The 22,100-nt window shown below is 45.6% G+C and overlaps 1 protein-coding gene across 4 annotated transcripts; it reads left to right on the plus strand.

Moving 5' to 3' along the window:
- Window position 1: 1 nt before the first annotated feature.
- On the plus strand, window positions 2-19,330 carry ANP32A (acidic nuclear phosphoprotein 32 family member A). 4 transcript variants are annotated; one of them, XR_013215614.1, is made up of 8 exons: window positions 2-156; window positions 6,722-6,871; window positions 8,712-8,834; window positions 8,957-9,158; window positions 11,169-11,266; window positions 11,751-11,799; window positions 15,847-17,317; window positions 17,388-19,330. XR_013215614.1 is itself a non-coding variant. In XM_077263226.1 (8 exons), exons 1-7 carry the CDS (start codon window positions 103-105, stop codon window positions 15,903-15,905), a joined length of 735 nt encoding a protein of 244 aa, XP_077119341.1. In that variant the 5' UTR covers window positions 2-102; the 3' UTR covers window positions 15,906-15,918; window positions 16,039-16,351. The 4 variants fall into 4 exon arrangements, 3 of the variants coding, with proteins under 3 accessions (XP_077119341.1, XP_077119343.1, XP_077119342.1); XM_077263226.1 differs by lacking the exon at window positions 17,388-19,330 and having other exon boundaries at window positions 15,847-15,918; window positions 16,039-16,351; XM_077263228.1 differs by lacking the exon at window positions 17,388-19,330 and having other exon boundaries at window positions 15,850-15,918; window positions 16,039-16,351.
- Window positions 19,331-22,100: the final 2,770 nt, after the last annotated feature.

Genomic DNA, 22,100 nt, shown 5'->3' on the forward strand with positions numbered 1-22,100 from the left:
GGGGTGGAGCAAGGACGTCAGGTGACCCCTGAATAACACGTGACTCTGACGTCACCTGGACGGGAGCAACTCCATTGTAGACAAAGCAGCAGCGGTCGCAAAATGGACATGAAGAAGAGGATTCACCTGGAGCTGCGGAACCGGACCCCGGCAGATGTAAGCGCGGCGCCGGGGGAAGAGCGGCTGCACGGGGGGCGCCGGGGCCGCGGCGGGGGAGGCGGGCGGAGCTCAGGCCCCGGGACCTGCTGCTGCCGCCGGCGCGATACTGTGTGCACATAGCGTCCGGCCGGGATCACACCGGCTGCTGCATGCTTACCGCGGCTTCCTGGAGGCTGTGGCGATCGGCCGATACCTGCACATAGACGAGGAGACCGGGTTACGGGAGCAGATATTTCCCCGGATGTGCGCGATTGTCCGCTGGGAATGATTCATGTGGTGCAGGGACAGCGCTCCACAGTCACCGGGGCCGCCGGGCAGGACCGAGACTGGGCGGCAGAGCCTGCTCACTGGTACCACAGACAGAGCGCTTCCATTACTAATGGTGAAGCCATTGCTCTAGCTCCATCTGGCCGTGCAGTGTCCCGCACCGTGCCGTGTATGTGTGCCAGCGGCGGGCGGAGGCACGGTGTGACCTGTATGTGGCCGGCCGTACACTGTGCCCTGTACACTGTGCCCCGTGTGTGTGTGCCCTGTGCCAGCAGCGGGTGGAGGCACGGCGTGACCTGTATATGTGACCAGCCATACTCTGTGCCCTGTGCCAGCAGCGGGTGGAGGCATGGTGTGACCTGTATGTGGCCGGCCGTACTCTGTGCCCTGTACACTGTGCCCCCTGTGTGTGTGCCCTGTGCCAGCGGCGGGCGGAGGCACGGTGTGACCTGTATGTGGCCGGCCGTACTCTGTGCCCTGTACACTGTGCCCCCTGTGTGTGTGCCCTGTGCCAGCGGCGGGCGGAGGCACGGTGTGACCTGTATGTGGCCGGCCGTACTCTGTGCCCTGTACACTGTGCCCCCTGTGTGTGTGCCCTGTGCCAGCGGCGGGTGGAGGCACGGTGTGACCTGTATGTGGCCGGCCGTACTCTGTGCCCTGTACACTGTGCCCCCTGTGTGTGTGCCCTGTGCCAGCGGCGGGCGGAGGCACGGTGTGACCTGTATGTGGCCGGCCGTACTCTGTGCCCTGTACACTGTGCCCCCTGTGTGTGTGCCCTGTGCCAGCGGCGGGTGGAGGCACGGTGTGACCTGTATGTGGCCGGCCGTACTCTGTGCCCTGTACACTGTGCCCCCTGTGTGTGTGCCCTGTGCCAGCGGCGGGCGTAGGCACGGTGTGACCTGTATGTGGCCGGCCGTACTCTGTGCCCTGTACACTGTGCCCCCTGTGTGTGTGCCCTGTGCCAGCGGCGGGCGGAGGCACGGTGTGACCTGTATGTGGCCGGCCGTACTCTGTGCCCTGTACACTGTGCCCCCTGTGTGTGTGCCCTGTGCCAGCGGCGGGCGGAGGCACGGTGTGACCTGTATGTGGCCGGCCGTACTCTGTGCCCTGTACACTGTGCCCCCTGTGTGTGTGCCCTGTGCCAGCGGCGGGCGGAGGCACGGTGTGACCTGTATGTGGCCGGCCGTACTCTGTGCCCTGTACACTGTGCCCCCTGTGTGTGTACCCTGTGCCAGCGGCGGGCGGAGGCACGGTGTGACCTGTATGTGGCCGGCCGTACTCTGTGCCCTGTACACTGTGCCCCCTGTGTGTGTGCCCTGTGCCAGCGGCGGGCGGAGGCACGGTGTGACCTGTATGTGGCCGGCCGTACTCTGTGCCCTGTACACTGTGCCCCCTGTGTGTGTGCCATGTGCCAGCGGCGGGCGGAGGCACGGTGTGACCTGTATATGTGACCAGCCATACTCTGTGCCAGCGGCGGGTGGAGGGCACGGTGTGACCTGTATATGGCCGGCCGTACTCTGTGCCCTGTACACTGTGCCCCCTGTGTGTGTGCCCTGTGCCAGCAGCGGGTGGAGGCACGGTGTGACCTGTATATGTGACCAGCCATACTCTGTGCCGTGTACACTGTGCCCTGTGCCAGCGGCGGGTGGAGGCACAGTGTGACCTGTATATGTGACCAGCCATACTCTGTGCTCTGTATACTGTGCCCCCTGTGTGTGTGCCCTGTGCCAGCAGTGGGTGTGAGGGCATGGCATGACCTGTATATGTGACCAGCCATACTCTGTGCCCTGTGCCAGCGGCGGGTGGAGGCACGGTGTGACCTGTATATGTGACCAGCCATACTCTGTGCCGTGTACACTGTGCCAGCGGCGGGTGGAGGCACGGTGTGACCTGTATATGTGACCAGCCATACTCTGTGCCGTGTACACTGTGCCAGCAGCGGGTGGAGGGCACGGTGTGACCTGTATATGTGACCAGCCATACTCTGTGCTCTGTATACTGTGCCCCCTGTGTGTGCCCTGTGCCAGCAGTGGGTGTGAGGGCATGGCATGACCTGTATATGTGACCAGCCATACTCTGTGCCAGCGGCGGGTGGAGGCACGGTGTGACCTGTATATGTGACCAGCCTTACTCTGTGCCGTGTACACTGTGCCCCCTGTGTGTGTGCCCTGTGCCAGCGGCGGGTAGAGGCACGGTGTGACCTGTATGTGGCCCGCCTTACTCTGTGCCGTGTACACTGTGCCCCCTGTGTGTGTGCCAGTAGCGGGTGTAGGCACGGCGTGACCTGTATAGGTGACCAGCCATACTCTGTGCCATGTACACTGTGCCCTGTGCCAGCAGCGGGTGGAGGCACGGTGTGACCTGTATATGTGACCAGCCATACTCTGTGCCGTGTGCCCTGTGCCAGCAGTGGGTGTAGGCACCGCGTGACCTGTATATGTGACCAGCCATCCTCTGTGCCGTGTACCCTGTGCCAACAGTGGGTGTGAGGGCATGGCGTGACTTGTATATGTGACCAGCCATACTTTGTGCTGTGTACACTGTGCCAGCAGCGGGTGGAGGCACGGTGTGACCTGTATGTGTGACCAGCTGTACTCTGTGCCTTATACACTATGCCCTGTGCCAGCAATACGCGTGAGGGCACGGCGTGACCTGTATATGTGACCAGCTGTACTCTGTGCCGTGTACACTGTGCCGGCAGTGGGTGTGAGCGGGCATGGCGTGATCTGTATGTGACCATCAGGGCTCATGGTGCCCTTATGTACTACCTGTTGGTCCCCCCCTGATAATGCCTCCAGGGAGGTGGTCTCTGGGTGTCACTACACTGGCACAGTTCCCCAAATATATGGCCCGTGTGACCACTGAGGAGCTGCTGTGTAAGCCACGAGTTGTCGGACACACAGGATGGTCGCTGCTCGCATTGGGAGGGCCGTGGTGACGAGGACCCCGGACCACAGACCTGCGGCCGCTCCGTACATCGTGGTCCGGACTCAGCGTAACCCAGACGTGTGACTCCGTCCTCAGGCTACGTGCGATTGTGATTCTCAGACAAGTCGTGCGACCAAGAACATCAGTTCAACGTCGGACTTGTGGTTCTCGCTGTTACACGTCTCCAAAAAAAAGCCAAATCACAGCTGAGTCCGGTGTGAGCCGTACATGCCTCTGATATTGTGGTCTCAGGTGGGCCCTGTGTACCACTGACACTCCGCACATTGGGGACGTATGTGACTGTGGTGGGTCACGGTGCGGAGTTGTAGGAAATCATCTATGTGGCAGTGCGCTCTCATGTTGTTGTGCCCCCAGCATTGTACTTATTTATCATCATTATTGGCCACATAGTAATATGGCCCAGCGACTGGCTTATTACAAGGGGCTGTCCATCACTTTTATATTGATCTCTGATATGGATGACCAACATTATCAGATGAGTGGGGGTCCGGCAGCCCCCACCATCAGCTGTTATAAGCCCTGATGGCGACGGGATGTTAGCAGAGAATGGATCAGAATAACACGGCTTTGCACATTGTCGGGGGCTGGACCCCCATCCATTATTGATGAGCTAATCTAAGGACAGGTTGTCAGTATAACCCATCCCTTAAAGATGATCGGCTGTCTCTTCAGACATGTCTGTACTAGTTAATACTTGTATCCCTCATAATTGTACAATTGGGACCCTTTTTTTCTTGGAACCAGTGTCTTGATCACTTGGTGTTCTGGCCTCATGCCGGTACCACTTGTATGTCTCCATGCGGCTACCCCATATATGCCCATGAAGCATTTAGCTCTAGGCGGGTAACTGGGGGGATGGGAGATCAGACCTTATTATGTGTTGCTTATATAGCGCCATTACCTCCAGACACCATCATCGCTGTCCCCATCGGGGCTCACAGTCTGAAATCCCCATCAGTATGGAGTGTGAAACTGATCTTGGTCAGTGTTGGGGGAGGGGCGCCCAACCTAGATGTTGTTCTTTTCAGTGCCCTGGTAACCATGCCTGTCTTTCCCTGCCAGATGTTTTGGTAACGGTAATGGATTGTTGATCTGCTGACTATAACATGTCCCGTGTAGATGTAGTGCCCGTCAGGGTGTTGCCAGTGCCTGTGACATGCCGGGCTCCGCTCACATTCCCGCTAGGGGCCCTGTTTATTCCATCAGAGTTGAACATTAATGCTGCACGTATCTCTAATCTTCCCACCATAGTGATGGGTGGCAGGATGGGTCTGTCAATCGATCAGTCTGATGCGGCACTGATTGGTGGCTTCTGTGTGTCAGTACGAGGCACCGCCACTCCCCTGGGTCTTATAAATCCTATTATGCTTTACAATAAATGCTGATGACCGCTGCCAAATAATTGGATTATTGTAGATCATTTTATAAAAATGTTAAGGGTTTGAATACGTGATGGATTAGGCGGGGGCTGCCTGGTGATACCTTCATGCCAGGAGACGTATGTGGATGTTACTACAGGTGACGTGATGCCACCATGATGGGACGGTTAGATGACCCAAAGATTTGGCCATAGATAAGTCAGGTGCGACTATTAATGATCCCACGTTGTTCGCATCTCGCTACCTAAAATGATTCGGCAACCAAAAGTATGATGAGTAAAGTCTTTCTGGACTATTGGATGGCGGATTGAAGGAACTTTACTTGGTGTCACTTTCTGCCCAGTCGGATCGGAGTCTGTGAAGGTTTTTATTACTTATTTCACCACGTCATTGGTGTGAGGACATTTATTTCTTAGTGATTGCCACGTGTTTCTGGTTCACCCCTCATGCTCTATGGCACGGGTGGGGAACATTTTTTTTTTCTTCTCCCAAGGGCCTTTTGGATATTTTGGGCATTCTTCGGGGGCGGTACAAATTGTGCACTAACCCCTCCCACAAGGTACGTCCTGTCGCTGGCACTGGTGTCAGGACATAATCTTTCACTGCATGTGCTTCAGCATTCAGTAGTGAACGCTACGTGCGTGTGCTGACAGAGCAAAGACGACATTAAAGGACTGGTGGCCGCCAAACACAGCGGCCATCTGTAGTCCCTTGGAATCTGCCTGGGGGCCGGAGAAAAGGTCATCGAGGGTCCCACCCCTGCTCTATGGACATATTTGGTAATTACACCATACTAGGGAACTGTCCTTTGAGCAGTTTTCTGGAATCCTCCTGCACTGCCTCCACATTGATAAGAGGCTCAGGAGGGTTTATCTGCGGGGCACTCTGTGTACAGATGAGGCTGGTTAATATTTTAGGATGCACTTTCCGTCTAATCGAAGGAGCGCAGCGTACCGCCGTGCCATGTGCTTGTTGTTCTGACGTAACAGTCCACAGTCCGGATAATGGCAGCGTGCATGGAGGCGCAGTGCTGACTATATAACCTGTGTGGATTTGGGGATGTGTAATCTGTTGGGCTGCGTTCACATCTGCGTCTGGTGCAGATTTCATGGTTTTTGATGGGATAATGTCACTGTGTGTGACAGATGGACACATCGCGGTTTCTGGTTATTCTTTGCACATAAGACCAGAACCTGATAGGAGTATAGGCAGTACTGATACTTATACTGAGTGCCTTGGGTCCTGACGCACTGATTCCACTCGACAGGGAGAATCTCTCGGTCATACATCATCCCTCAAGCGCCATGCGGGGCACAACACTGTGGGGGACATTTACTAAGGAGCATGCACCAGAATCCAACATGGTGTGTGTCCTCTCTATTAGGTGTTTTTAGTCACTTTCATTTTTCCACCTTACTAAATGGTGTAAAACAAAAAATTGTACAAGAGGAATGAAATGTGCCAGATTAATTATCACTGGAGGAGGCCTGGAGGCGAAATAAGGAGAAAAGTGGCCTAACATGTCTAGCAGGGTGTGCCATTGTGACAAGCCTGGGACTGGTTCTTTCTGTAACTTATGACCTTACTAATGTATCGCAGCTTAGAGAATGGCCACCACACAGTGTACGGAGCTGTGCTGTTCCAGCACCATACACTGGCGACTGCCAGCAGCTGATTGATGGGGAAGCTGAGTGTCAGACCACACCAATATGATATTGGAGACCTCTTCATCAATATTGTAAGCCTGGAGAATCTTTTTAAATTCTGACATTGACTTATAGACCATCTATCTCCAATAAGTGGTACCAGGGAACCAGCGTCCTTCACTTCCTCCCCACCCCATGGGGCATTACTTGTCCTGCCATGCTGGGTGTCTGTTGAATTGGCATTTAGCATCCACCCTATCGGTGCAGGAGTCAGTGACACGCGCGGTTGTGTAACACTGACAGCTCTTTCTTTTTCTGCAGGTAAAAGAGCTCGTTCTGGATAATTGCCGGTCAAAAGATGGAAAAATAGAGGGCTTGACTGACGAATTTGAAGAACTGGAATTTCTGAGCACAATCAATGTCTGCCTCAGCTCTGTCGCAAATTTACCAAAGTTAATCAAATTGAAAAAGGTAAAAGTAGATTGTGGGTTTTTTTTTTATGTTTTTCATTTATATACTGATGCGTTGGGGAAGGCAGAGTTTTCACATGGTAGATGATAGTATGGCTGACGTCTTCTCTGAACATTCACCTTGGCAAAGTGTGATAAACCAAGGGTTTGCTACAGCTGCTCAGAAACCCAACATTAGGTGACATCCACCTCGGAGGGTTTTCCCACCATGGACACTTGTGCATATAGAGTGGATAAACCATGACTGTGTCAATGTGTGACCACCTGATTTATGTCTACCTCTCAAAAGGAGAATTGCACACCGTTCTCCCAATATTCAATTTTTTTTTTCTGATAACCCTCCCTATATACAGCTGTGGCAAAAATTAAGAGACCACCACATCAAAACCCTGTCATGGGCAGCCCAATCTCCAGACCTGAACCCCATTGAAAACCTCTGGAATGTAATCAAGAGGATGATGGATAGTCACAAGCCATCAAACAAAGAAGAACTGCTCACATTTTTGCTCCAGAAGCAGTGTGAAAGACTGGTGGAAAGTATGCCAAGACGCATGAAAGCTGTAATTAAAAATCATGGTTATTCCACAAAATATTGATTTCTGAACTCTTCCTGAGTTAAAACATCAGTATTGTTGTTTCTACATGATTATGAACTTGTTTTATTTGTATTATTTGAGGTCTGAAAGCACTGGTTGTTTGTTTTAATTTTGACCATTTCTCCTTTTCAGAAAAAAAAATACAAAATTTATTGCTTGGAAATTCGGAGACATGTCAGAAGTTTATAGACTAAAATAACAATTTACACTTTACTCCAAAATATACCTATAAAGAGAAAAATCAGACAAACTGAACATTTTGCAGTGGTCTCTTAATATTTGCCAGAGCTGTGTATTATATGTGTGTATAATGGATTTATTGTCCAGTAATGTGTAAATATGTCTTCCTCCTCCTGTCAAAGGTGAAATATTTGGGGCCGTTGCATCATTTCCACAATTGTGAGCAATTATTCCCAGCATACGCTCCCCAGTAGATGCATGCCCTTTGGTACATTCCCACAGTGCGAATATGCGGTGATTTTACCCCTGTGGACTTGCTTGTGGAATATCCACTGTGTTACAGGAAGTGTAGAGCATGAGACTTCTGCCTATGAAATCTGCAGCAATTCCGTTTGTGCTGTGGATGTCACTATGGATTTTACTGTTTGCGAATCCACATCAGCAATCACATTCCTCAGCAGAGCGGTCCTGTGGGAACATTCTCCCTACCAGGAAGCCTGAAACCACACACTGGCATTTCTTCAAGTTAGACAACTCCTACTGGCTGGACTAACATTTTCCCCTCTGCTGCCCTCTGGAGGCCACCAGCAAAATGGTCTCCATTTACATTTTTCAGCACATAGCTGAACCCCCTGTAGCTTCTCTGATCACTGGATACATATTATGATAGCAGAAAAAAGTATATATATATATTTTTTTTTTTGTACAAAGATTTAAAAAAAAAAAAAAAAAAAAAGGTAAAAAAAACAAAATGAGCAAATGCCCTTTAGTAAGAAAATGAATAAATAGTAACAGAGCATGGGGTACTTAAAGTGGACGTGTCAGCAGTTTTGGCATATAGAATCATAACATTCTATAATTCTGTAAATGGTCACAGTGTGAATGCGCACCTACACATTACACGTCTACCAACTTATATCCCGGCCCATTTCTTTAGTTTCACCATAGCTGAGAGTTGATGGCATGGTCTTTATAACATTCCGCTGTAAAACTGATCGTGATCGGGCATTGAGATATATATATATATATATATATATATAATTTTTTTTTTTCTTCTATCTGTAGTTGGAATTGAGTGATAACAACATCTCTGGTGGACTGGAAGTGCTGTCAGAAAAGTGTCCAAACCTCACACACCTTAACCTAAGTGGGAACAGAATAAAGGACCTGAGCACAATAGAGCCGCTGGTGAGTCGAGGATCCAGAACCACTTTGATTATTTAACATCGTCATTTTTGCCCGCTCAGGTTGTCTTGTCGGATTTCTTCTCGGAGCCAGACACTCTCACTAACAAACTCTCCTCTTTTCAGAAAAAATTAGAGACCCTAAAGAGCTTAGACCTGTTCAACTGCGAAGTCACCAACCTAGGTGACTACCGAGACAACGTCTTCAAGCTCCTTCCCCAGCTCACGTATTTAGATGGGTATGACCGCGATGAGAAGGAAGCGCCCGACTCTGATGCAGAAGCCTATGTGGAGGATTTAGATGATGAAGATGATGATGACGAGGATGGTGAGTAATGAAGAACTCGTCTTGATGTAAAAGTATTTATTTTTTTTGGGGGGGGGGGGGGGGGGCTCTCCACTTGTAACATGAGACCCATTATTAGGACTGCCTTTATCCAATTCCTCGGGAGAGGAGATGCGACTGACATGGCGTTAACTGCTGATTACTAGTAATCAGCAGGTATCGTGTACGAGTCCTATGTTAATTAATAGGAAAGGGGCTTGTTACCCTCTAGCCATACTTGAGACCTGCCAATATCTGTCAGGTGGCCATCAACACCATGACAGCAGCGCCTCTGATCTCACAATGCAGCAGTGAGAAATGCTGGATCGCTCACTTATTATTCCCCATCCTGCACGTATCTTGCATGAATCTGGATAGTTGAGCCATTAAAGGGAATGTCATCAGAAAATGGCCTTCTGCTTTAATCGCGGTTTTATGTTAAATGTATTTACCATATTTTTCGGATTATAAGACGCACTTTTTTCCCCCAAAATTTGTTCCATGGTTTCCTGTGCGGTGGACGCCGGGAAAATGGCTGCACACGCGCAGATGGAGATCTCGGCACCAAGATCTCGGGAGATGAGATTTCAACGCTGAGTTCTCTTTGTGAGGGCCCCCTAACCATTGACATTTTCAGGTTTTGGGCCCCTGTCGGTGTGACGGGGAGTAATTGTACTCACTTCTGAATATTAGAGTAGAGCGAGATCTGCTGATATTAGATCTCTCATCTTTGAGGTTAATCCTAGCAGCAAAACCAAAAACCCCATTGCAGAGGGATATAGCCACTAGTTATGCTCGGAAGTGTATTTAGTGATGGCGGAAGTGACTAGTTAGCGAGTACGTAGGGAGTAATTGACTGAGCGCGTATGACATGGGAGTGCCCATGATGGCAGAGGAAGATGCATTATTAAAGAAGATGCAGATAATAGTCTGTGGGGGAGGCACAAAGCCAATCTAACTGTATCTCGACAGCCCCTATAGTGTTGGTATAAAAATATTCTCAATTTTTACTAGTTCCCTTGGAAACCATTGCTCTGTTCGTCTTCTTGTGTAACACGTTGTTTTCTTATGTTACATGTCTCTGCAATTTGGGGGTTTCTCCTACTAGATTAGCACAAATTATACAGAAGGTATTAAAATGATTTTGTACTCGACATGTATCGTACAGTGGTGTCACCCCTGCAAAATTGGTAAATCCTTGTAACAAAAAGCCGTCCGTTTAGAACAAGGCACCTGTAAAAACAGACTTCTGACCTGCTCCTGCGACGCGCGTTTCATAGGGTGTGCCTCTATTTGCCAATCTTTAGGAAGATGTAAAAAAAAAATAAATAAATAAGAAATTGGCAATGAAAATAAACGTGGAATAAAAATCCAGCCAATGTATAGGAAGGTCATGCATGAGCCGGAGTCTAGTTTTAGCAAATAAATTGTTGTTCTTTGTATAGGAAAACGTTTAATTTTTCTGTATGCCTTCTTCAGTTTCAAGATCTCACGAATTAGACAGGATTGTTATTTATTTGCTGGGTGTAAAGTAGTGTTCTGATGATGTGATGGACACAGGTAATAACTGTCACGAGCCATGCACCTTTGTGACCATGACATGACCAGGACAGAATTTACACCCTGGAAATACAGAGCGAAGTCGGGAAATTAGATCTCCTACAGGCCCCTGGGCCCATTACAGTAGACTGTATTCTCAGAACGGAGCCAGTTACTTTGTGACGACCTCTCTTCTCACTGTGTTCTCAGAATACAGACTGCTGTAAGCGGCGCCTCTACACTGCTGAGTACTAACCTGACACATGATCAGTGCCATTACTGCACTCGCTGCTTATCGCTTAGTTGTGGGCTTTGCCTGTGTAATGTACACGGTGTGGTCACATCGTAGACGCCCATCACATGCCCTGTATTGGCTGATGTTTCGTTACTCCCTCTGTCTGTGGCTCACAGACTGGAGACTATATTACACACATCTCCAGTCTGTTGGTGACTGAGGCTGCCCCCCCCACACAGAGGAAGACTATGATGAGGACGCTCCCCCGGGTGAAGAGGGCGAGGAAGAGGACGATGAAGATGAGGTAGAAGAGGAGGACGTTAGCGGCGAAGAGGAGGTGCGACTCTACTTTTTATATCCTTGCTTGCTGTGGTATTACTGCTTTATATTACTAGGATTCTACAGCAGATGTCACTGACTTTTATACTTTATTTATTACCAGTGTTTTGTGTGTGCCCAAAAATTATCAATATCCCCGCCCAAAAATAAGAAACCCCTTGCTGATCTTGAGTGTATGTATGTATGTGTGTGTGTGTGTGTGTAAAATATATATATATATTAATTTTTTTTTTTAAACTATAAACTCCGCTAGCCATTCTGCTGGTTGTCTTGTCACCTAGTATATGGCACGCTATCAGTTCACATTTAAGTCTACGTCCCCTCGATAAGGAACTTTCTGGTTCAACAGACTAACAGGAACACTCGGGCAATTTTTTTTAAATTATTTTAATTTTTTTTCTTTCTCCCCCCTTCCCCCCCCCGAGACACTTTAAGGGTTAATCCAGCATTAATCTGCATTTTGTTTTATTTTTCTCCTAAAGGAGGATGAGGACGCTTCTAAAGAAGAAGAGGACGAGGCTGACCAGGACGGTATGTGGCTAATCCCTCAGATGCAGATGGTATAGGCAGCATTTTGTTCTGTAGTATTTGCAATTCATTGACCTAATTGTAGCTACAAGGGGCTTTTTATAACCCCTTAGTGACCAAGACAAATTTTTCAAATCTGACCTGTTGCTTTATGTGGCTCTTACACTGGAATATTTCAACATATCCCAGAGATATTTTTTTTATTTATTTTTTTTTTGTGACGCATTGTACTTTGTTAGTGGTAAATAAGTTTATTTATTTAAAAAAAAAATAAAATAATCAGATATCATCTGTAAAATGTCCTTTTATTTTGTTAGGATGTTAGAAGGTTAAAAAAAAAAAATTGCAGCGATTTTTCTCTTTTGTACATTTTCTTGAGGAAAAACAACTTATTTTTTAGTGACATATGCTGTTTTGAAGTGACTTTAAGGGAGCCATACATTGGTAAACCCCCAAAAGTGATACTATTTTAGAAACTGCACCCCTCACTATATTCATAACTGTTCTCAGGTAGTTTATTAACCCTTCAGGTGCTTTTCAGGAATGAACACAAAGTGGAATGGCAGAAATTAAAATGTTGTTTTTACCACTAAAATATTGCTAACATCTGAACAGACCATTACAGCCGGCATATGCTAAGGCCGTTACTTGGTCTTGGATAGCCATGGCAAGCATCAGAACTACACAATGACTGTGTCGTGGTGCTGATGGGGATACAGAGGGAGCCACCATGCTTTTACCATCTACAGTGGGGAAAATAAGTATTTGATACACTGTCGATATTGCAAGTTTTCCCACCTACAAAGAATGGAGGGGTCTGTAATTTTTATCGCAGGTATACTTCAACTGTGAGAGACAGAATGTAAAAATAAATTTAAAAAAAACAAACAAAAAAAACAGAAAATCATTCTATGATTTTTTTAAATAATTAAATTTTATTTTATTGCATGAAATAAGTATTTGATACAATAGAAAAACAGAACTTTTATATTTGGTACAGAAACCTTTGTTTGCAATTACGGAGGTCTGACGTTTCCTGTAGTTCGTGACCAAGTTTGCACACACTGCAGCAGGGATTCACTGCTCCTTACAGATCTTCTCCAGATCTTTGAGTTTTCGGGGCTGTCACTGGGCAACATTGAGTTTCAGCTCCCTCCAAAAGATTTTCTACTGGGCTCAGGTCTGGAGACTGACTTGGCCACTCCAGGACCTTGAAATGCTTCTTATGGAGCCACTCCTTAGTTGCCCTGGCTGTGTTTCGGATCATTATCATGCTGGAAGACCCAGCCACAACCCATCTTCAATGCTTTTACTGAGTGAAGGAGGTTGTTGGCCAAAATCTCGCAATAAATGACACTATCCATTTTCCCTTTAGTATGGTGCAGTGGCCCTGTTCCATTTGCAGAAAAGCACCCTCAAAGTATAATGTTTCCACCACCATGCTTCACAGTTGGGACAGTGTTCTTGGAGTTGTACCCATCCTTCTTCTTCCTTCAAACACGGCGAGTAAAGTTGATACCAAAAAGTTCTATTTTGGTCTCATCTGACCACATGACCTTCTCCCATGCCTCACCTGGATCATCCTGATTGTCATTAGCAAGCTTCAAATGGCCCTGGACATGTGCTGGCATGAGCAGGGGGACCTTGCGTGCCATGCAGGATTTTAATCCATGATGGTGTAGTGTGTTACTAATGGTAATGTTTGAGACCTTGGTCCCAGCTCTCTTCAGGTCATTGACAAGGTCCTCCTGTGTAGTTCTGGGATGATTCCTGACCTTTCTCAGAATCCTCCATACTCCACGAGCCGAGACCTTGCATGGAGCCCCAGACCGAGGAGGATTGACAGTCATCTTGTATTTCTTCAATTTTCTAATAATTGTGCTAGCAGTTGTTGTCTTCTCAACAAGCTGCTTGCCTATTGTCCTGTAGCCCATCCCAGCCTTGTGCAGGGCTCCAATTTTGTCCCTGTGTCCTTGGACAGTTCTTTGGTCTTGGCCATGGTGGAGAGGTTGGAGTGTGATTGGGTATGTGGACAGGAGTCTTTTATAAAGGTAACGAGTTCAAACGGTTCCAATTAATACAGGTAATGAGTGCAGAGTAGGAGTGCTCCTTAAAGAAAAACTAACAGGTCTGTGATAGCCAGAATTCTTACTGGTTGGTAGGTGATCAAATACTTATTTCATGCAATAAAATGCAATTTAATTATGTAAAAATCATAGTGCGATTTTTAGATTCTCTCTCTCACAGTTGAAGTGTACAGACCTCTCCATTCTTTGAAGGTGGGGAAACTTGCAAAATTGACAGAGTATCAAGTACTTATTTTTCCCCCTTTAGATGCCATTGTCATTATTGACAGCAGCATCTAAGGGGTTAAAGGGCCATAGTCTGTGCCAACACTGATCATGAGTGATGCACCAGGGTGTCGGCTGTTGTGTACAGCTAACAGCTACTCCATCATCACCCATCGGGGGACACTATTTTCTTATATCTTAGGTCAGTAAAAAGATGTATTGGTGGTCATTAAGGGTTTAAATTAATTTAGAGTAAAAATTCACGTGAAAATTTAGAATTTATTTGTAAAATAAAACTTTATCTGGGACACACTTCTAGACATATGTTTTTAATTCAGAGGATTCCTAAATGGGTTCTTAAAAAAAAAAAAAAATGGTGCACACCCCCCCCCCAAACCCTGACCACATTTCTCTGACAACATTGAGATTAATAGGGCTGAACTACAACACTGAACATAGCCCATTTAGGCTTTTTTTTCTTTACTTACACAGCCTCTTTAAGAGGATTTATTTATTTTTTTTCTTTATTCCCTGTGTTTTTCTATATATGAGGCTTTTTTTAGTGCTGATTTTCATGGTGTTTACGAGGGGGTGTGTTTACCCTGTGAGCCATGCCCCCTTGTAAATAAACAAACATTAGACCCATATTTCTAAAACGTATGGTGGATTAAAAAAAAAAATTAGAAAAGACCTGAATACTCTGGTGAGCAGCTTGAATAAAATAAGAGCAAAAACCGTCTACTTTTTTGACCAGGTGGCAGGGCCTCTGGGGGTCTTGTTAGCGAGATTAAAGGCTGAGTCACACATAACGATATCGTTAACGATATCGTTGCAACGTCACGCTTTTGGTGACGTAGCAACGATCCCGCTAACTATCTCGTTATGTGTGACAGCGACCAATGATCAGGCCCCTGCTGGGAGATCGTTGGTCGATGGGAATGATCAGGACCTTTTTTTTGGTCGCTGATCACCCGCTGTCATCGCTGGATCGGCGTGTGTGACACCGATCCAGCGATGTGTTCACTTGTAACCAGGGTAAATATCGGGTTACTAAGTGCAGGGTTGCGCTTAGTAACCCGATATTTACCCTGGTTACCATTGTAAAAGTTAAAAAAAAAAACCAGTACATACTCACATTCTGATGTCTGGCACGTCCCCCGGCGTCCACAGGGTTAAAACTGCTTTCGGCAGGAGTGCTGCTAATGCATGCGCTCCGGCCGAGAGCTTCCCTGCACTGAATGTGTCAGCGCCGGCCGTAAAGTAGAGCACAGCGGTGACGTCGCCGCTGTTACTGCTGGCGCTGACACATTCAGTGCAGGCAAGCTCTTACTAAGCGCGGCCCTGCACTTAGTAACCCGATGGTTACCCGGGTGCTGCAGGGGGACTTCGGCATCGTTGAAGACCGTTTCAATGATGCCGAAGTCGTTCCCCTGATCGTTGGTCGCTGGAGAGAGCGGTCTGTGTGACAGCTCCCCAGCGACCACACAACGACTTACCAACGATCACGGCCAGGTCGTATCGCTGGTCGTGATCGTTGGTAAGTCGTTTAGTGTGACTCCAGCTTAAGGCCATGCCTGTAGTTAGGGCAGAGCTTCAGGTGTTTGTAGATTCTGTGCAATTTTACAAAGACCTGTTCACTTTAGCATTGTACGTACATAGTGTCTAGTTGATGATGGCAAGATCTCCTACACCGTAAGTAAAGTGGTGTTGACCGTTCAGTAGTCTGTGACCCACTCATGTGCGTTTCTCACCTCCAAAGCAGAAAAAGGTCAAAAAAGAAAACGGGACCTTGAAGATGAAGGAGAAGAGGATGATTAACTTGCAGGACAAGGTACATGTGGAGCGAGTCTTGTGACTGAAAGCGGACTGAACCCCCAAGAACCTTTTTGGAAAAAAAGCTGTTGTACTTTTGACTGTTTTTACCTTGAATTTCCCTGACTTTTATCTCCAGATTGTAAGGTTGCCGTGTGCTGGACAGAAACCACACAAGAAGAGTCATGCTTGGTATTTTTACTGCTGTTCTTGCAAGTTTTTCTAATTCTTAAGTTTTATTTTGTGTTTTTAGAACTTATTTCAGTACAGCCCCGGTCTTTTCAATGCCCATTGCAAATTGGTTATTCTAATTTTATGGGGTTTTTTTATGTTTGGTTTTTATTTGTTTTCTCTTTACTCTGTGTATCTTGTAGCTGTCTTTAAAAAAAAAAAAAGTTAAAATGGACCTCAAGTATGAAACCGGTCTTAGAATAAAAAGCAGCACTCTTGCACATTACCCATTTTTTATTCTGCAACTAGAAAATAGATCTGTTTTTTTTTTTTTCTTTAGACCTTGTTAATACTTGAGGACCAGGGATTGACCATTAAGGGTTCTCCAGTCGTATACAGTGACTATAACTACTGGCTTCCTTCGCTGTAGTGATGTGGTAACTATATGACTGTTACCGGGCAGTAGCCTCCAATTACATTATTTGGTGTAGATGGTACTCTGGGCCTAAAACCAATTTCACAAGTCCAGTGTTCATGGTCCAAATGTGGATCTCTATGTTCAAACCTGCCACAAGTCTCCTGACCCAAACTCGTCAGCCTCAGACATCTATGAAGCTGTTGAGGTGTAGATAGGGACCCCCAGCAAGTCCAAACATCCCAGTCCGTACCCAGACCATGAATATCGGACGTGTAAAGCCAGCTGAACTAGACCTAAATGGTCCTATTTGTCACATGATTATGGCTGGTGTCCCCTGTAACTGGGGCTCCAATTATCTCTAGTGTTACAGGGATAATCTGTATTGTAAAAATGAGCAGAATGTCTGCCAAATTCTTTGCTAATCTTTGGAGAACAAGCCATAAAAAGGTAAAATAAGGAACCCCCTCCCATCCTATCTAAATGTATTTTACATAAATATATGGGGGACAATGGCATAGAAAAATATAGGTCGTAATTTATAGGATTTTTATTTTTTTTGTAGCTAAAAAATTGTAAAGCAATATTTTTAATATTTTTCACTAAATGAAAACAATCACAGAGACTAAATATTTGTAAGAAAAAAATGTTAAAAAAATTACTTTCTAAATCTAGAAAGTAAAGATCTAGAAGTCATTTGATCATGAAATGTAAAGTCCATATAGATCAGTCTATAAAATGTTTTGCGAATCATTGCTGCCTCATGAAGGAGGAGTTCTCATTATAGTCACTGTACATTTGGCTGGAAAACCATGTAGAAATCCAGACAGCAGTGCAGTAATGCGTGCATGTATGATCTCCGCGCGGAGCACATGGGGCCCTGGTGCATTGTGCCTGCACAGACTCTTCCCAGGGCTGGTGGCTGCTTCCCCGAGCGAAGAGCTTACAGCACTAGCTAGTAATCCAGAGCCTTAATTGAAAGACCCCCAGCCTGTGTACCCTATTAGGACACATAGGAGGGGCTTGGCTAAATCTGCCACCCATATGTGTATACACATTCTTCAGTCCTTTGCATTACTGTTCCTGATAGGCCTCATTCACATGAGTGTGCCATGTTCCTTTCACTGTATTTTGCCGTTATTGAATACAAATTTGGTAGTTTCGGCAACTATTTACATTGCCCTATTTTTTTTTTTATTTTGCTTACCAGGGAGTCCCAGGAATGTACATTAATGACCCGTCTTAGAGATTTGTAGGGCTTTGGATAGGGCCGCCAGCACAGCTGTATGTATAAAAAGCTCTGCAATGCCTGGATAAAGATTATACTTATTGGTCGGAGTCCTGGTAGTCACATCCTAACACCTTTTATAATGCAGTCTGTATCTGATGAATCCATACAAGGGAGACCCAAATGCTTCCTTTTGTTTTATCCTCACTTATATCATTATTGTTCTGTGTGATCTGCCACGTAATAGCGGTTTCATACTTCCAACATTCGTAGTCTGAGTACGGACCGACCGCCTGTTACCTGACCTGAACTCGGCAGCCTTATAGATGCCTTTGAGATTGCCGAGTCCAGGTCAGGAGACCGGCGGCCGGTCCGGACTGAACGGTCTGTACTTAGGATTGTCAATGTCAGAAGAGAGACTGATGAAACTCACAGAAGAAGCCGTTTATCTATACAAGTACACTCATGTGAATGCAGCCCTACACTATGTAGGAACCACAAGACTCATCACTTTTCTTATACAGTAGTGGCGTTAAGAACTTGCACGATGGCTGTGATTTCTTAATGGCTTCAGAACATGATGGCCCAAATTTGTGCTATAATAAAGTGATAGGAGCATTATAACATAGTAATATAAGACGATAAGGTGTAGTATGCATATAATTCGGTGAATGCCAAATAATATGCAGGCACCATGAAGACCCCCTACAGGTACAGTGAATACCCTGATCTAGTTACAATGGTGCCTGAGGGATGGTATAGATTTGGGCAACATGTGAATGGATGGCGTATGTCTACATGATGTTTGTGGATTTTTTTCTTTCCCAAATTTGCTTCAATTTTATCATGATTTTAGAAAATTCCAGCAATTAATTAAACACGATTGCATCTTGTGAACATGCCCCTAGGGAGAATCCATCCGATGCGGCTGAAACCATCGATTGTCTGCCCGTCAGGCCTCACTACTTGTATTTGATATTGTAGAGGCGTTAATGGACAGATGGTTTTATTATTATGGCTGGATTACATGCTACTGTACAAATTTCTGATACAATCAGGTTCCCTTTGGCAGCCAAGTGACCGATCTGCCCCTTTATCAAGAGTTTTATAGTGGAGAAGATAACAAAAAAAAAATAAAGTGGTAACAGGACAGACATGTTTTAGTTTTTCTTACTCCTGGCTAGGACTTTTATAGTAAAGGGAACCGTTGAGATCATCGATGAGCATAGAGTTTATACATAAATTATTCTAGGCAGATAACTTGGAGCAGTGAGTATATTTATCCATGAATCTTGTATTCTGTACAACCACTAGGAAATCATATATATTTTTTTTTCCAGTGACTTTCCACAAAATTGCTGCATGTTGGTAACTTTCTTTATTCAATCACTGAAATCTTTGTGTTGTGTGTGTCCCGACCCAGTGAGGTTCTGTCTCTGTCAGAGGAGTCCATACCAATCTGATTTGGTTTAGATCCAGGTGACCCAGCTGTATTATATACCACTAGCAAATTATAGCGGCTTCCCCTTGTCAGGAGGCCAAGACAATACAACTTCTGTCTGTTTGTCACTGCTAATTTTCAATAAAGTTGTTTTTTATAGAGTTGTTCAACTATAATTCTAGTCTCTGTGTATATTGTATTCCAAGTGTGACTTTCATTTCGGCTTCACTACTGTGGTTTTATAAATGTATACCGATGCATGTCTAGGCATCTTCTTACCTGCTGGTTTGCCTTTATAGAAAACATGACTGATTACATGCCACCATTTAAATAGAAGCTATATCCACGGTATACAGGTCCTTCTCAAAAAATTAGCATATAGTGTAAAATTTCATTATTTACCATAATGTAATGATTACAATTAAACTTTCATATATTATAGATTCATTATCCACCAACTGAAATTTGTCAGGTCTTTTATTGTTTTAATACTGATGATTTTGGCCTACAACTCCTGATAACCCAAAAAACCTGTCTCAATAAATTAGCATATTTCACCCGTCCAATCAAATAAAAGTGTTTTTTAATAACAAACAAAAAAACCAACAAATAATAATGTTCAGTTATGCACTCAATACTTTGTCGGGAATCCTTTGGCAGAAATGACTGCTTCAATGCGGCGTGGCATGGAGGCAATCAGCCTGTGACACTGCTGAGATGTTATGGAGGCCCAGGATGCTTCAATAGCGGCCTTAAGCTCATCCAGAGTGTTGGGTCTTGCGTCTCTCAACTTTCTCTTCACAATATCCCACAGATTCTCTATGGGGTTCAGGTCAGGAGAGTTGGCAGGCCAATTGAGCACAGTAATACCATGGTCAGTAAACCATTTACCAGTGGTTTTAGCACTGTGAGCAGGTGCCAGGTCGTGCTGAAAAATGAAATCTTCATCTCCATAAAGCATTTCAGCCGATGGAAGCATGAAGTGCTCCAAAATCTCCTGATAGCTAGCTGCATTGACCCTGCCCTTGATGAAACACAGTGGACCAACACCAGCAGCTGACATGGCACCCCACACCATCACTGACTGTGGGTACTTGACACTGGACTTCAGGCATTTTGGCATTTCCTTCTCCCCAGTCTTCCTCCAGACTCTGGCACCTTGATTTCCGAATGACATGCAAAATTTGCTTTCATCAGAAAAAAGTACTTGGGACCACTTAGCAACAGTCCAGTGCTGCTTCTCTGTAGCCCAGGTCAGGCGCTTCTGCAGCTGTTTATGGTTCAAAAGTGGCTTTACCTGGGGAATGCGGCACCTGTAGCCCATTTCCTGCACACGCCTGTGCACGGTGGCTCTGGATGTTTCCACACCAGACTCAGTCCACTGCTCGCTCAGGTTCCCCAAGGTCTGGAATCGGTCCTTCTCCACAATCTTCCTCAGGGTCCGGTCACCTCTTCTCGTTGTACAGCGTTTTCTGCCACATTGTTTCCTTCCAACAGACTTACCATTGAGGTGCCTTGATACAGCACTCTGGGAACAGCCTATTTGTTGAGAAATTTCCCTCTTGCTTGAGGGTGTCAATGATGGCCTTCTTGACATCTGTCAGGTCGCTAGTCTTACCCATGATGGGGGTTTTGAGTAATGAACCAGGCAGGGAGTTTTTAAAAGCCTCAGGTATCTTTTGCATGTGTTTAGAGTTAATTAGTTGATTCAGAAGATTAGGGTAATAGGTCATTTAGAGAACCTTTTCTTGATATGCTAATTTATTGAGACAGGTTTTTTGGGTTATCAGGAGTTGTAGGCCAAAATCATCAGTATTAAAACAATAAAAGACCTGACAAATTTCAGTTGGTGGATAATGAATCTATAATATATGAAAGTTTAATTGTAATCATTACATTATGGTAAATAATGAAATTTAACACTATATGCTAATTTTTTGAGAAGGACCTGTACTATAGAATTTTCATGTTTTAAAGGGAATCTGTCACCAGATGTTTGCTAGCAGTGACTCTGATAACAGTGATGTTTCACTTACTAGGCTGCTTGCTGCACTTTTGATAAAAATCCGTTTTATCTGTTGCAGATCTAATAGTTCTATGAATGCTGAGCTCTGTATAACCCCACCCACACCACTGATTGGCAGCTTTCTGCCTATGCACAGTAAGCTGCCAATCGGTGAGGTTATACAGCGCTCATGAATGTGGAGGACTACATGCCAGCAGGGTTACTAGTCCTTCAGTGACGATCTCTTTCTTTTTTGAATCAGATATCTTTTATTAAAGTTTTCAGAACACAACAAAATTTTCTCCAACATACCCCACAATCTTTTCCCCATTCCCAACCGCTCCCCCCCTACCCAACCCTGGTGTGACTATCTCTGTCTAATAATATAATGTTGACTAATATCAAAACTGCAGCAAGCAGCCCGGTAAGTGACATTTCATTGGAATCTGGGTCTCTGTCCCTTTATTATGCTGCTCTCAGATTAGGTGGCAAAAGTTGGTGACTGACAGATTCCCTTTAGTGGGCTAAAATGATTGGGCTTTAATCAGATTTTGTTGGCCTCTCCAATGGATATATTACATAGATTGCGAAAAAGGCTCTAACCCACCAAGTTCAAGCTTTTCCTATTCTCACTCGCTAAATTACTTGTAATCCAAAATGCCATTTCTTTTGAAAAGTCTAGTTATTTAAAAGAAAAAGTAGTATCTTCCATTATTACCTCTCGAGGTCGGGCATGCCTCAGTCTTGCTGCTTTAATGTTGAAGAACCGTTTCCTGTTTAGCTGCTGGAATCGCCTTTCTTCTGCTCCTAATGATTGTCCGCCGGCTGTTTTGTAAGGTGTTTAGAGGAAATAAATCATGTGCCAAACCGTTGTACTGACCACACATGTATTCATGCACAGAAAAAAAAGACGCCACGTGAGATCTCATTTACAAGCTAAA

Source organism: Ranitomeya variabilis, chromosome 5 (assembly GCF_051348905.1).
Source record: "Ranitomeya variabilis isolate aRanVar5 chromosome 5, aRanVar5.hap1, whole genome shotgun sequence".
NCBI lineage: Eukaryota > Metazoa > Chordata > Amphibia > Anura > Dendrobatidae > Ranitomeya > Ranitomeya variabilis.